Source organism: Euprymna scolopes, chromosome 27 (genome assembly GCF_053919585.1).
Source record: "Euprymna scolopes isolate OS-2025 chromosome 27, ASM5391958v1, whole genome shotgun sequence".
NCBI classification, from domain to species: Eukaryota; Metazoa; Mollusca; class Cephalopoda; order Sepiida; family Sepiolidae; genus Euprymna; species Euprymna scolopes.
The window spans coordinates 108,468,229-108,484,454 of record NC_136508.1 but is presented as its reverse complement, the minus strand read 5'-3'; the positions used below and the strand labels follow the sequence as shown (position 1 = coordinate 108,484,454).

The 16,226-nt window shown below is 37.7% G+C and overlaps 1 protein-coding gene across 1 annotated transcript in view; it reads left to right on the top strand.

The window, feature by feature from the left end:
• The window catches only part of LOC145249055 (uncharacterized), a 28,249-nt gene extending 12,351 nt beyond the window's left edge, over positions 1–15,898 (top strand). The window contains exon 2 of the mRNA XM_080110904.1: positions 10,671–15,898. Coding sequence (XP_079967030.1) covers positions 11,403–12,401 — 999 coding nt within the window. The 5' untranslated portion in view covers positions 10,671–11,402 and the 3' untranslated portion in view covers positions 12,402–15,898. The remainder of the gene's footprint in view (positions 1–10,670) is intronic.
• Positions 15,899–16,226: the final 328 nt, after the last annotated feature.

Below are 16,226 nucleotides of genomic sequence, written 5' to 3'. Positions count from 1 at the left end.
TAAGATACACGAGTGCTCGAAGCCTACATTATGTACAAGTATATCATACCTGTAACCCTGTTGTAGCCAGGGTGAATGGGCTTCCCCCCTGTGCGCATCCCAAGTAGGGCTCCAAGGTGGGTGGGGAGCAGGGATGATGAATTGAAAAAAACGAACCCAATATGAGTTATAAAAATCCAAGTAAAAAAAGATTTTTAGACAGTTCGGACAGTGACACGAATGAGGAATCGGATAACTATCCAAACTTCATAGTAATGGAGTCAATTGGATAAGTGCTTTTAACCAAACTCTCCCCCTTCAAGATAGAAAAAATACTATCAGAAAGGGTCAAACCTAAACTAGTGAAAAAATTAAGAAATGGTAATCTTTTGATAGAAATTTTTACCAAAACACAGGCAGATGAATTTTTAAATGGAAACATTTTGACAATATAAAAATAAAAACGTACCCTTACAAAACACTAAACATATGCAAAGGAGTTGTGAAAAGCCCTGAACTTTCACTTTTCTCCATCGACGAAATCCGTTCAAATCTAAAAGAACAAAATGTAACGGATGTCAGAAGAATTCAAATTAAAAAAAATGGAGAAATGATAAACACACACTCATATATATTAACCTTTTACCAACAAAAAATTCCACAAGAAATAAAAATAGCCTATGAGAAACTAAGAGTCGAACCATACACCCCCAACCCACTGCGTTGCTTTAAATGTCAAAAGTTTGGTCATCATCAGGACCGATGTACACGCCAGCCAGTTTGTGGAAGGTGTGTAGAAAACGACAATCATATCAACTGTCAAAAAACTTATAAATGTGCCAATTGTACAGAAAATCACAGTGCCTACTCCAAAGACTGTGAAATCTGGAAAAAAGAAAAAGAAATTGTTAAAATTAAACACTCATTAAACATCACCTACCCAGAAGCAAGGAAAAAGGCAGTAACAGCTAAATATTCCGAAATAACCAAAAAGAATATTCCCAACACAAATAAACACAATGACAATTATTGCACAACAAACCTCGATATTAAAATCCAAGGCCTCACCAACCAAATCAAAATATTGATAAATACGATTGAAGAAATGAAAAAAAAAACTCACTGGAACCAAAAATCCAAACACCACACCCAGTAGACCAGAAACAAATCCAAAAAAACAAACCAGAACCAAACTTAACTAAACAAAAACTACAAATAAACCCACAAATTCCCCTCTCCAATAGCTTTAAGATATTGGAGATCGAGAACTCTGAAGAGCAGAATACCAACAATAAGGAGAGTCCCTTAATCCCCCACAAGAGTTCTAATATAAAAACAGATAACAACAAGCAAAAAAATATTCTCCAAAAACATCCGAACAGACAAGAACAATAAATGGGAAAAATTCCTCAAAGAAAACCAGCCCCACAAAAACCAAACCACGATCTCGCTCAACATCTAAAAGCAGAGATAAATCAAGCATAAAAGCTAACAAACCAATTGAATACAAAGAACCAGAAGCCATGGAAACAGAAACCGAATCTACCAATGATAAAAAGCTCACAAGTGCTCAAACGCACATGAAACAGTCCAATGATTCAAATACAAGAACTACAGACCAAAATAAATTTAAAACCTCCTTGGAAACAATGGAAATAGAAGACAAAACTTCTAAACCCCCATAAAAAAGAAAACACCCCTATTCCCAAGACAAAAGGGAAATCAAATACATAAAATCTAAACTATGGCCAACAAAATAATCCAATGGAATTGCAGAGGTATAAAAGCAAACCGGAATGAATTACTTCTACTGATATCCGATCTATGTCCCACAATAATATGCCTACAAGAAACCTTTTTAAAACCATCTGAAAATATCAATCTTCAAAGTTTTACTGAATACAACTATACAACAAATAACCCAAATAGAGCTTCAGGAGGAACATCCATTCTCATTAACAAAAACACGGCACAAAGCCAAATAAATCTACAAACTAACTTACAGGCAATTGCTGTCACACCCACCCTACATAGAACGGTCACAATTTGCTCCATTTATCTGCCTCCAAACGACCCCATAGATGAAACCGAAATAGAAAAACTCATCAACCAACTCCCTCGCCCCTTCTAATTATTAGGCGATTTTAATAGTCATAATGTTAGTTGGTGAGGCTCAAACACAGATAGAAAAGGAATCACTATAGAAAATATTATCAACAACAACAATCTATGCATATATAACAACAAAAAACCAACGTTTATTCACTCCGCTACAAACTCGTCCTCAGCAATTGACCTCTCTATAAGTGATCCTAGTATTTTTATAGATTACAATTGGACAGTTCATATAGATACCTGTGGAAGTGACCACTTCCCAATAACTTTAGAACATTTTGGTCCTGAAATAATCTCAAAAATTCCTCGTTGGAACTTTAAAAAAGCTAACTGGAATGAATTCAAATTACTATGCAAACACAAACTCCTACCTGAAAAATGTGAGAAAGACCCAATCACTCACTTTACAGATACCATTATCTCAATAGCAGAAGAATGTATTCCTAAAACAAAATCATCAACCAAGTATAATCGTCCCTGGTTTAATAATGACTGTAAAAAGGCTATCAGGCTACGATGTGCTGCATTAAGAAAATTCAACAATCAACCAACTACTCAGAATTTAAACAACTTTAAAATATGCAGGGCTAAAGCACGCCGAACAATAAACGAAGCCAAAAGGGAATCATGGAAGAATTTTGTGTCTAAAATCAATAACACCACCAAAGACAAAACTGTATTGAATATGATTAAGAAAATATCAGGAAAAAACACCAGTTCCCCTCTCAACCACCTCTGTGTAAACAATAGTAAAATAACTAAAAAAGAGGACATGGCAAACCTGCTTGCAGATAATATTGCAAATAATTCATCTTCTAAAAATTACGATAAAAAATTCCAGATCTTTAAACAGGAATCAGAAAAAAACAAACTGAACTTTAAAAGTAATAATGAGGAAGAATACAACAAACTTTTTACCATCCATGAACTAAAGGATTCATTAAAAAAAGCCAACAAAACGGCTGAGGGACCTGATAAAATAACGTATGAATTTCTAAAACAACTACCAGATGAACCATTAAAGTATTTACTTTCTATTTATAATGACATCTGGCTCAATGGCAATCTTCCAGCCATATGGAAACAAGCCACAGTTATTCCTATACCAAAACCAGGAAAGGATGCATCTGACCCCTCCAATTATCGCCCCATAGCTCTAACAAGCTGTGTGTGTAAGATCATGGAGAGAATGGTCAACACCAGGTTAATTTGGTTTCTGGAAACAAATAAAATAATAACTAATTTTCAGTGTGGCTTCCGAAAACATCGTAGCACAACAGACCATTTAATTCGTTTAGAAACTTTCATCAGAAATTCATTTATACAAAAAAAGCATATGACTGCTATTTTCTTTGATCTTGAAAAGGCGTACGATACCACATGGAGGTATGGCATCATGAAAGATCTCAAAGAAGCTGGAGTGAAAGGAAGACTACCCATCTTCATCAACAACTTCATAAATAATAGACTATTCAATGTCCGTGTAGGAACATGCCTATCAGACATCAAAGAACAGGAAACGGGAGTTCCACAGGGAAGTATTTTGTCGGTAACATTATTCAGCCTAAAAATTAACAGTATTGTTGGATGCATAAACCAAGGCGTGGATTGCTCTCTATATGTTGATGATTTTTTAATTGCATATAGCTCAAGACATATCCATATAATTGAGCGTCAACTTCAACAATGCATTGACAAAATAAAAAAATGGACAACTAAGAATGGCTTCAAATTTTCCATTAACAAAACAAAATGTATGCACTTTTGTCAACTAAGAAAACTGCACCCAGATCCTCTTTTAAAACTAAATGATATTCCGATTCCTGCTGTAAATGAACATAAATTCTTAGGGTTAATACTAGACAAAAAACTTACATTCATCCCTCATATAAAACATCTTAAAAATAAATGTAATAAAACCCTACAGCTAATGCGGGTCATTGCCCACACAGATTGGGGAGCGGACAGACAAACCCTATTAAAGTTATATAGGTCACTAGTGCGATCGAAACTAGACTATGGTAGCTTCATTTACGGTGCCACCAGAAAGTCGTATATAAAGATATTGGACACCATTCAACATCAGGGTCTCAGACTTGCGCTGGGAGCCTTCCGAACTTCCCCCATCGATAGTCTCTATGCAGAAGCCAATGAACCCTCATTATCAATTCGACGCGACAAACTAGCCTTGCAATACCTGACCAAAATTCTCACTTGCCCAGAAAATCCTGCTTACAACTGCATTGCAAACTCACTAGATTACTCGCTCTATGATAGAGAAAAATCACAGCCAACAAATCCAACCTCTAACTGTACCTTCAATCCAAATTACCAAAATCTATATTACCAAAAAGTAAAAGCTATAAAACCTTTTGGGCTCCGTACAAAACCACTAGTAGAAGATGCAGGTATCACAATCACCAATATCCATAATGTCAACCAACTAAGCCTTCCACCCTGGCTACTAAAATACCCTGAAGTCATCCTTGAATTAAATAACCTCCCAAAAAATCAAACCCCTCCACTAACCTATCAAGAAAAACTCCTTATCATTCAGGAAAAATACCCAAACCATCAGCACATATACACAGATGGGTCCAAAGACAGCAACATAACCAGATGCGGAGTCGTATCCACTAACATTACCTTACAGAAGCGACTACCAGACCATGCCTCAATTTTTAGTGCCGAAGCCACAGCCTTAGATATGGCATTAGATCTCATCACTGACCTTACCCACAACAAATTTATATTTTTTTCAGACTCCCTATCGGTACTCGAATCCTTAAAGAATAAAAATTTAAATAACACACTACTCATCAAACTGCTACAAAAAATACACACTCTCTCACAAAACAAAAGTATCAAATTCTGCTGGATCCCCAGTCATTCTGGAATTCAGGCCAATGAAAAAGCTGACATAGCTGCCAAAAATGCTTTAAAACTCCTTAAAAGCAATATAAAAATTCCACATTCTGACTACAAACAACAAATAAATAATCTGATTATGAAGAAATAAACTCCAACAAAATAACATTTCTGAAAAAAGTAAATCTATATAAAAGAATATAACTTTAATTCAATCCAACTTTACACCCCACCCCCAAAAAAGGAAGGAAGCACATCACCTAATGATACAAAAAGTCTGATTTGACTCACTGATTAAATTAAAATATCTATTCCAAAAAAAAACTGAATTCGGCATTAAATAACCAAAAAAAAAAAAGGTTGATATGCCGTAAAACCAAACCAAACCAAACCATTATATATATTATATATTATATATATGTATTATATATATATTTTATATATATATATATATCTTATATATATATTTTATATATATATCTTATATATATATATCTCTTATAAATATTTTATATATATATATATCTTATATATATATATTTATATATATATATCTTATATATATCTTATATATATATATTTATATATATATATCTTATATATATATTATATATATATATTTTTATATAAATATTTTTTATAAATATATATATTTTTTTATATAAATATTTTTTATAAATATATATATTTTTTTATATAAATATTTTTTATAAATATATATATATTTTATATATATTTTATATATATTTTTTATGTATATATATTTTATATATCTATTTTATATATATATATTTTATATATATATTTTATATATATATATTTTATATATATATATATTTTATATATATATATATATATATATATATTTTATATATATATATATATATATTTTATATATATATATATATATTTTATATATATATATATATATATATTTTATATATATATATATTATATATATATATTTTATATATATATTTATATATATATATATATTTTATATATATATTTTATATTTATATATATATATCTATTTTTTATATATATATTATTATATATATACCATGTCCTCACTACCGCTGAGTGACCTCGTGGACAGAGCCAGGACAATAATGAAGGATGACTCGACGGTGCAGGAACCGGTAGTCGCCGTCGCACAGGCCCCACCAAGTGGCAAAGGACCGTCTCAGGGACCCAGCCCGCAAGGTGATGTCATCTGCTACAGATGCAACGGGCGGGGCCACATGGCAAGAAATTGTAGAAGGCGGTCGACGGCTGTTCGCTGCTACCGCTGTAACAAGACTGGGCACATGGCCCGAGACTGTGCGGGAAACGCGGACGGGGACAAGGTGCCAGTGCCGACCTCTTCCCCGAACAGAAAATAAACAAGGCGCTCCCTGTCATTCAGGTCCGAGTTAATGACACGTTATGTTCAACCCTCCTTGATTCCGGTTGCTCCTGCACCATAGTGTGTGCGGACTTCTGTCGGGCGTGGAAAAAGAAGAACGTCAGGATAACTACCATTACTGGAAAAATACGAATGTGTTGCGGCGTGGGTGTGGTACACATTCGCACAAGAACTGGGAACTCGGCCAACGTCGAAGCGCTGGTGATAGCGAAAAGCTGCTGAGTTTCTACCTGTTGCTAGGCTACGATGCCATCAAAGCCCTGGGCGGCGTGCGCATAACGCACGCTGGCGTTGTAGAGTTTCAGGATAGGCCCCCCAGTGTGCGCAGCACTAAGAATCTACCAGCCGGACTTCAGTGCAGAGTTCGACGACCAACAGAAGGCGTGGACCGCCACTTGGAGGTGGTCAGAAGACAAGGAACCGGCCAAACTACAAAACAAAGTGGTAGAGTACCGTATGCCCGACCAGATAAGGCCTGCATACGAAAGCGAGCTCCGTGAATGGATTAAGAACGGTTGGCTGATTCCATACCCCTATGACAAACTTGGACCCCCCAAGAGCCTGATACCGCTGATGGCAGTTGCCCAACCTAACAAGTCAAAGGTGAGGCCGGTAATGGACTACCGCGAGTTGAATGCGCACATTGATGCGTTCACAGCGGACGCCGACGTCTGTGCCAGCAAGCTGCGAGAGTGGCGCCGGCAGGGGTCAAATGTGTCCCTACTGGACTTGAGAAAAGCTTACTTGCAGGTCCGGATCGGCGAGGCGATGTGGCCTTTCCAGACAGTGATGTTTTCCGGGAAGAGATACTGTCTTACGCGACTCGGATTTGGGCTAAACGTAGCACCCCAGATAATGAAGGCTATCGTCAATGCCGTGTTGTCACAAGAAGAATGGATCAGAAAGGGAACATCGGCGTACATTGACGATATATACGTGAATGAAGATATTGTGTCATCTTCACGCATAAGATCCAAACTTGCCGAGTTTGGTCTAAACTGCAAGGACTCTGAGCGGCTTGAGGATGGCGCCCGCGTATTGGGCTTGAGCGTTCAAGAGGAGCGAGGGATCCTGAAGTGGAGGCGTGGAACCGCAGTTCCCGACGTACCCGACGTTTACACAAGACGTGCCGTGTTCTCCCTGTGCGGGAAACTTGTGGGGCACCTTCCAGTATGCGGATGGGTTCATGCAGCAACAGGCGTCATAAAAAGGAGGGCAAATGTGGTCACCAATGGCTGGGACGATGAGATAACCGACGAACTACTGGTTCGAATGTTAAAGGAGACCGTCGCTAGTGTGAAAAAGAATGACCCCGCCACAGGGGACTGGTGCGTGCAGGGAGACAAACTGAGCGTGTGGTTGGACGCAAGTTCTCTAGCGATCGGTGTAGTTTTGGAGAAAGATGGGGCCGTAGTTGAGGATGCCTGCTGGCTGCGACCGGCAAATGATGCTGCCCATATCAACCTGGCAAAACTCGACGCTGTAATAAAGGGCATTAACCTGGCAGTTCAATGGGAAGTGAAGAAACTGCGTGTGCACACTGACTCACTTTGCGTGCACCACTGGGTGTCGGACACACTCACGAGCAAGGCCAGGGCACGCACTAAGGCAGCCAGCGAAATGCTGATAAGACAGAGGCTGGAGACTGTGAAAAAACTGGTGACTGAGTACAACCTGTCCGTAGACGTAGTGCTCGTCACCTCGGACTACAACCTCGCCGACAAGCTCACTCGGGTACCACAGAGATGGTATGAGGCTATGAAGAATGAAGCTAAGCCATTGCCTCTGTGTGCTGCCTCCGTCGAGGAGGACGAAATCAGGAAGATACATCACGACAGTGGGCACCCCGGAGTACAACAGACCTACTACTTTGTGAAGTTGGCTAGACCATCAATACCAAAAAGCGCAGTAAGAGCAGTGGTCAGGGAGTGCCAAACGTGCCAGTCCATCGACCCCGCCCCAGCCAGATGGCGGAAAGGACAGCTGGGAGTGGACGCGACCTGGAGTCGGTTGGGTATGGATATAACCCACTACGGCAGCCAACACTTCCTCACGCTGATAGACTGCGGGCCAACGAGGTTCGCGATTTGGCGCCAATTAGCAAGGCAGGATTCCACCAGTGTCATCCACGAATTGGAATCCATATTCTACGAAAGGGGGCCGCCTGAGGAGATCCTCACGGATAACGACACAGAGTTCTGCAGCAGGGAATTCAGGCATTTTATGGACAACTGGAGGATCCGCCTTCGACACCGATGCGTGTATGTGCCGAGCGGCAACAGCATAGCGGAGCGGTGCCACCGAACCGTGAAAAGGATCGCGGCCAGGAAGAAGTGTACGCTTGCAGAGGCGGTTTACAGATACAACACAACGCCTAAGGACGCCGTGACTGGCGGCAGTGCACCCGCTGATGCGATTCATCACTACCACGTGCGCGTCAAGGACGTTGAAGTGTATCTACCCGACCAACAAGAACCCCAGGGGACGTACCAAGTGGGAGACACCATCTGGTTGAAGCCACCCGGCGGCCGGTGCACCAGCAGCTTTTGGAGGGGGCGGGTCACCGGCGTCATCAGTGAACAGGCCATACTAGTCGATGATACTCTGTGCCACGTAAGGGATGTCCGACCCGCTCTAAGCGCTGACCAACCGGCGAGCAGTGGAAATAGCGAGTCATCCGACGATGAGCGATGGATCCAACCCGTGCCCCACAAACCTGGTGACTCAACTGCGAGCAGTGGAAGAAGCGAGTCATCCAGCGATGAGCGATGGATCCAACCTGTGCCCCACGAACCTGATGACTCAACTGCGAGTTCTAATGCTGATGCTGATGCTTCCGATGCCACTTCTGAGAGCTCCGTCCGCCGTGTCACGTATGTGATCTGGAGACCAGGGGGGAGTGTGAGACTAACCGTAGCCCTCGGCGCAAGAGGGTCCGTGTGTGCCTGGCGTGCGGGGTGGTGGCTGATCCTGTGGTCGGGGCAGCGGAAGAAAGAGTTCCAAGATGGCGCCTGCCTGCTTTTATTAGAGACGGAATCTTGCAGGATCACGCGAGATCTCGCGGGGATGCAAATTAGCTAGGCCATCTTGAGGAATAAAAATCGGTCCATTGGAGGTGCGAGACAGTCTACGTTCGTGGCGATCAGTACAGTGACCATTGGGTTCCATTAGTGACCGTTGGGTTCCGTTTCTATTCGTGCAGTCAGCTGAGCTTTGTTAATTACCTTCACGCTGTGGCTGTCATTATTTGTTGGTTCGCTGTGTGTTGCCATGGTTCTTCAGTGAAACACTTCGTCGCCCACGACGAGACTCCCCGTCTCCTACACGTCGGAAACTACACAAGATACTCTTTCAAAATCACATTACTAAATATTAAATTAGCTCTAGGATATTTACCTATCGAGTTTATTATATATCTAAATTACAACAAGCACTTTTTATTTCCCTGTATTTCATTTAAACTAGTAATTTTACTATTACATTAAAATACACTCTGCTCTTTAGACTATTGTTCTAATCTCCTTTAAATATATATAACAAATTCACTGCTGTTGAGAGCTTTTTTGGTATACAAATATTTATTATCAGGCGTTAATTTTAAAAATAAAATCGTGCTAATCGATTATTAAAACTGTTTATATCATTTGTATAATAAAATATAGAAATGATAATAATGCATTCAAAAGCGTTGGATATAATTTGTTGAATGAAAAACTGTTGATTTCGAAAAATAAAAGTAAAAAATCAGAAACTAATTCTGTTGCATCAAATTCGCTATTTTGAGTATTAAAAAATATGTAATGTTATGAAAATATTCAGTTTAATATCAAACACATTATAAATAAGTGGCTATCTTTCCACATATATGACTTCAAACGAAAGCTCTTTTAAAAGACCATGTTATTATCCATTGCTAAGTAACTAGATTATATATTCATTTGTATTATTAACTTGAATTTACTAAGTATTTAAATTCATTTTTATTGTATTATAAACTTATATTTCTATCGTTAGCAATATATTTTTATTATCATCAGTAGCAAATATGGTAGTTGTATGTTTATTGTTCCTAAAATTCTTACTATATTATCGTTTATTTTATTTTATTAATTACATAATTCGTTTATCTATTATAAAATACCACAAATAATATTAAACATTTAAACAATGTGAATGTGGATTAAGTGTTTATTTCTGTGATTTTAAATGTTTTATAAAGTTATGTTTCTTGTTTTGTCGGCACGATTAAAATAAACAATGATATAAAAAAATAAATATATATTTTATTTTTTATTTTCAGATGTTCCTGCTGAAATGTTTTTAATGAATATTAAGGGACCATACTTCTCCTTAAACAGTATGCTATACACAAAAATTTCCTTATGTGGCAGACAACAAAAACGGCTGCACACAACTTTATTAGACATACATGTGTGAAGATTTATTTAATCTGGATTGTTTAGCAAATAGTGATAAGAACATCATATTTGAATTTGTGAAATTTTTGTTTAATGTTTTTATATATCATAAGATATCGAATTTTACATTTCATAAAATTCTGCTAATTTATAAAAGAGAATATTTGAACTTTTACACTACAAAATATCTTTTATAAAATAATATAAAATAAATGAAATGTGATACACAATTGAAATTGCTTTACAATAAAATCTAACTTGCATGAAGAACTCCAGATTAAAACGGAAACGTTAGGTCAAAATGCTATATTGTTTATAACTTGGCGGTAATAATTTTGCGTGAAGAGCAATTTAATTTAAATATATGAATATACACATGGGGGAACAAGCTGCATTATTGTGAAGTGTGTCGATATTCTTGTTTAAAAAAAATCAAAATTAATGATACATATGAGTACTCACACTGTGGAAAGCCACATTCTTATGAAGTGTGTGGATATTTCCTTCTGAAAAATCAAAGTTAGTGATACATATGAGAAATCACACTGAAAAAAAGCCACATTCTTATGAAGTATGTGAACATTCTTTTACTGCAAAATCAACATTAGTGACAAATGAGATCCCACACTGGGAAAAAGACACATTTTTGTGAAGTGTGTGGATATTCCTGTGCTCAAAAAACACATTTAGTAGCACATATGAGAACTCACACTGGGGAAAAGCCATATTCTTGTGAAGTGTGTGGATATTCTTGTTCTCAAAAATCAGCATTAAGCACGCATATGAGAGCTCACACTGGGGAAAAGCCACATTCTTGTGAAGTGTGCGGACATTCTTTTTCTGAAAAATCACAGTTAATGGGGCATATGAGAACTCACACTGGGGAAAAGCCATATTCCTGTGAAGTATGTGGGCATTCTTTTACTCTAAAATCAACATTAGTTACACATATGAGAACTCACACTGGGGAAAAGCCATATTCTTGTGAAGTGTGCGGATATTCTTGTTCTCACAAATCCAGATTAGTGATACATATGAAAACTCACACTGGTGAAAAGCCGCATTCTTGTGAAGTGTGTGGATATTCTTGTTTAAAAAAATCAAAATTAGTGATACATATGAGAACTCACACTGGCGAAAAGCCACATTCTTGTGAAATGTGTGGATATTCATTTTCTGTAAAATCACATTTAGTATCACATATGAGAACTCACACTGGAGAAAAGCCACATTCTTGTGTAGTGTGTGGATATACTTGTTCTCACAAATCATCATTAGTGAGACATATGAGAACTCACACTGGAGAAAAGCCACATTCTTGTGAAGTGTGTGGATATACTTTTTCTCACAAATCATCATTAGTGACACATATGAGAACTCACACTGGGGAAAAGCCACATTTTTGTGTAGTGTGTGGATATTCTTGTTCTCGAAAATCACATTTAGTATCACATATGAGAACTCACACTGGGGAGAAGCCATATTCTTGTGAAGTGTGTGGATATTCTTGTTCTCAAAAATCAGCATTAGTGACACATATGAGATCTCACACTGGGGAAAAGCCACATTTTTGTGCAGTGGGTGGATATTCTTGTTCTAAAAATCCACATTAGTTACACATATCAGAACTTACACGGGGGAGAATTGAATGCCTACTAGACACTAATCTTGGGTGTCTTTGGTCTCTCTGTACAGGGGTTTAGTAGGAACTCTGGTATGAGGATACTTTCAATTTTCTATTTAAAGTAAACCCTTATCAAATAATCGAATTTAAATGAAAATGAAAAATAAATCCACAAACTAGCAGGGTGTCGCCCAGTATGAAAAGATCCCCCAGAATTGCTAGGCGTTGTGTCCTAGGAAAATAACGATGGACCTTCTCGTAGGTATGTTGCCACAAGTAACAACACTAAGCTGGACACTCTACCAGACCAGTCAAATTCTAGTCCTGGAATTCGGCTAGACCAAACAGAGACTACGAGGAAAAGACAATATAAGTAAGGGTCTAATGGGGGGAATTAATCTTTTGTATACTCAAGGTATAAAAATAGGGGAGGAAAAAGCAACATTATCTGAGGCTGAAGTTAAATCTTCAACCTTACCAAAAGAGAAAACATCACTAACTACAACCAAGAACTTACTTTCAATTGTATCCCAAGTACATAAATATCTCACAAAAGATGTTAGAGAGTCAGTCAAGATGAAAGCTTTTGGTGAAGCAGTGATTGATTTCACCAAATCTAACACTGCTGAATTTGCCCAAACCCAGTAGAGAGGAAAAATGGACATTGATTTGGTTAATGTAATATGCCAAAATAAAATATAAAAAACAGAAAGTTTAAGCAATGGCAAAAGATCTTTAAGCACTACTGCACAACAAGGAGATTGAGAAGAAAAAGTAAACATGTCAAAAATCTAATTTTCTGAGAAACGTCTTTTCTGTGGAGCTAATAGCCCAGCTAAAAAAAAAGATGTCCATGAAATAGCTAAAAACAACATTTGCCCAATCAGCAATCCCCTCCCTATACCCAAGATCTGGTAAAGCCAGCAGGAAGATACTACAATACATTCTCACCTGCCACAGTCCCCTGAGACAATATCAACGAGTCCAAGTCTTTTTTTATTGCATTTTCACCCAAAACAAGGCACATTGCCAGTTTTCTGCAAGGGGCTTCTATCATGGACATAAACTACTATGTGGGGAGTATGACAGCAAGATGTCGGTTCACGTTACACTTGAACTTCTGCATGTCAGTACAGTTGGAGAAGCAGGAACTAGGAAGGGAATTCCAAAGTCCATCGGTTCTGGGGAAGAAAGTACTGGAGTAGAAATCTCTCTTACATCTAGGGTTCTCAACTGTGAAGGGATGGGATTTTGCTGTTTGTCAGAGGTACTTACGTCGAGGGGGCACAAGTGCTTGCAGTTCGTTAGAGCATTCACCATTGAAATACTTGTAAAACAGGCAGAGGAATGCTACATTACGTCGATGGGACAGAGGCTGAAGCTTAGATGACAGTTTAGGACCTATCAGATTTGCGACTCTCTTTTGAACCCAAGCTAGAAGTGAGAGACTAGTAGCAGATGCACCAGCCCAAATATGACAACAATACTATATACATGGGCAAATAGTGGCCTTATAGAGGTACAGGATACTTTCGAGCATTAGTAGCTTTCTAGCACGGTAGAGAGAGCCTCCCTTTTTTGAAACGTTTCTGGCAATGCTCTCAATGTAATTTTTCAAACTCATTCTCCTGTGAACGTTAGGATGAGGAGTTTAAAAGATGTACTTTCAGATAAAGTCTTTGCCCATTGCTATTTGGTGCTAGAGAAGTTTTCTTGTAGTTATTGAAGGAAACAAGTTTAGTCTTAGCAGCATTGAATGTTACCATCCATTTTTGTCCCTATTCCACTACAGATCGGAGGTCATGCTCTAGTGTGTTTGCCATTTCTCTAGATATGTGTTCATTTGTTTTTCCTATCGTGTCGGTTATAGAGAATGGTTTCATCAGCATATATACCAATCTCATAGACAATTTTGTCAGGGAGGTAATTTATGACTATTAGGATTAATAGAGATCCAAGCATAGACCCCTGAGGCACTCCCGCATTTATATCATATTGTTTAGATGTACAACCACCGATGATAACCAGGATTTTTCTCTTATCTAAGCAGGATTTAATTATGTTAAAGGTTCTTCCAGTGATACCGTATGATTTGATTTTTCTGAGAAAACCTTCATGCCATACGCTGTCAAAAGCGTTAGATATATCAAGAGCTACCGCTCTACCCTTCCCTGCTTTGTCAAGTGAATAGTATATATGTTCAGAGATTACAACAGTTTTTTAATAGGACAGCCGGAATGAGATCAGGTCCACATGCTTTTGAAGTGTCGAGATTTGTTATGATGACATGCACCTGAGATGGGATGATTTCCAGATGGTCTAGTGTGACGCCTGTCCGCAAAGGAAAGGGAGGGGTGGTTTGCAGGGTCCAGTGTGGAGTTGGAGGAAAACCGACTGGCAAGTATGGTAGCCTTTTCAGTTGCAGAGCAAACAACCTCACGTTTGTTTGATAGTGGGGGAATTGTTGATTGCCCATTATTTACTCCACTGTTTTTGGTTTTCCAGAAGTCACGGGTTCCTAATTTCTTAGATGCCTACCAAAAGCAAACCAGAAATATAGCGACGTTTCACTCCATTAAATAATATAACATCTCCCCAGGGATCACTCGCAATAGACCCAACACATGCCAACAGACAGGCCAACAGTATGTCCCACTTGAACATGACACTGGATTCATTGAATCTGCTATTCAAAAATATTGAATAAATGCTCCAGTGCTTAAAACTTATCGCTATAGGAACACGCCCTTTCAAATCTAACAGGCATTTATCAAACTGCATACACATCTATACATGCACCCTCAATATGCACTGGTTACCACCCTTGCGGTAATCTTAGCCTTGCCAACAGGTGGCATTCTATGTTACCTCTTCCATTTTTTCTCTCTCTTCTTCATCTTTCCATTCGAGACGTTGAGATGACAACATACCTCATTTTTCCCCTCGCTTTCCTACGCCTTGCATTACAGCATGTTTCTTATTGTTCAGGTAAGGGACACACACCCTTAAACACGCCTCGACAGAATTGTTTCCCTTCCACAAGGTAGTATTAAACATTTGTGTATAATTAACACTCTTACACACACAATGGACTTCCAACATATACTACAAACTCTTGCATAAATTCACGCACACAATCATGCAACGAATATTTTATCTACGTTCATGTTAGTTCACATGCATACAAACACTCTGTAACGTTCGTAATATTCTGTGTAAATATATATTCTTTGTATATATGTAATGTTTGTAATATTGTGTAAATAAATATTCCTTGTATATATGTAACATTTGTAATCTGTGTAAATAAATATTATTTGTATATATTTAATGTTCGTAATTTTCTGTGTCAATAAATATTCATTGTATATATTTAATGTTCGTAACCTTCTGTGTAAATAAATATTCATTGTATATATTTAATGTTCGTAATATTCTGTGTAAATAAATATTCATTGTATATATTTAATGTTCGTAACCTTCTGTGTAAATAAATATTCTTTGTATATATTTAATGTTCGTAATATTCTGTGTAAATAAATATCCATTGTATATATTTAATGTTCGTAACCTTCTGTGTAAATAAATATTCTTTGTATATATTTAATGTTCGTAATATTCTGTGTAAATAAATATTCATTGTATATATTTAATGTTCCTAACCTTCTGTGTAAATAAATATTCATTGTATATATTTAATGTTCCTAACCTTCTGTGTAAATAAATATTCATTGTATATATTTTATGTTCCTAACCTTCTGTGTAAATAAATATTCTTTGTATATATTTAATGTTCGTAATATTCTGTCTAAAT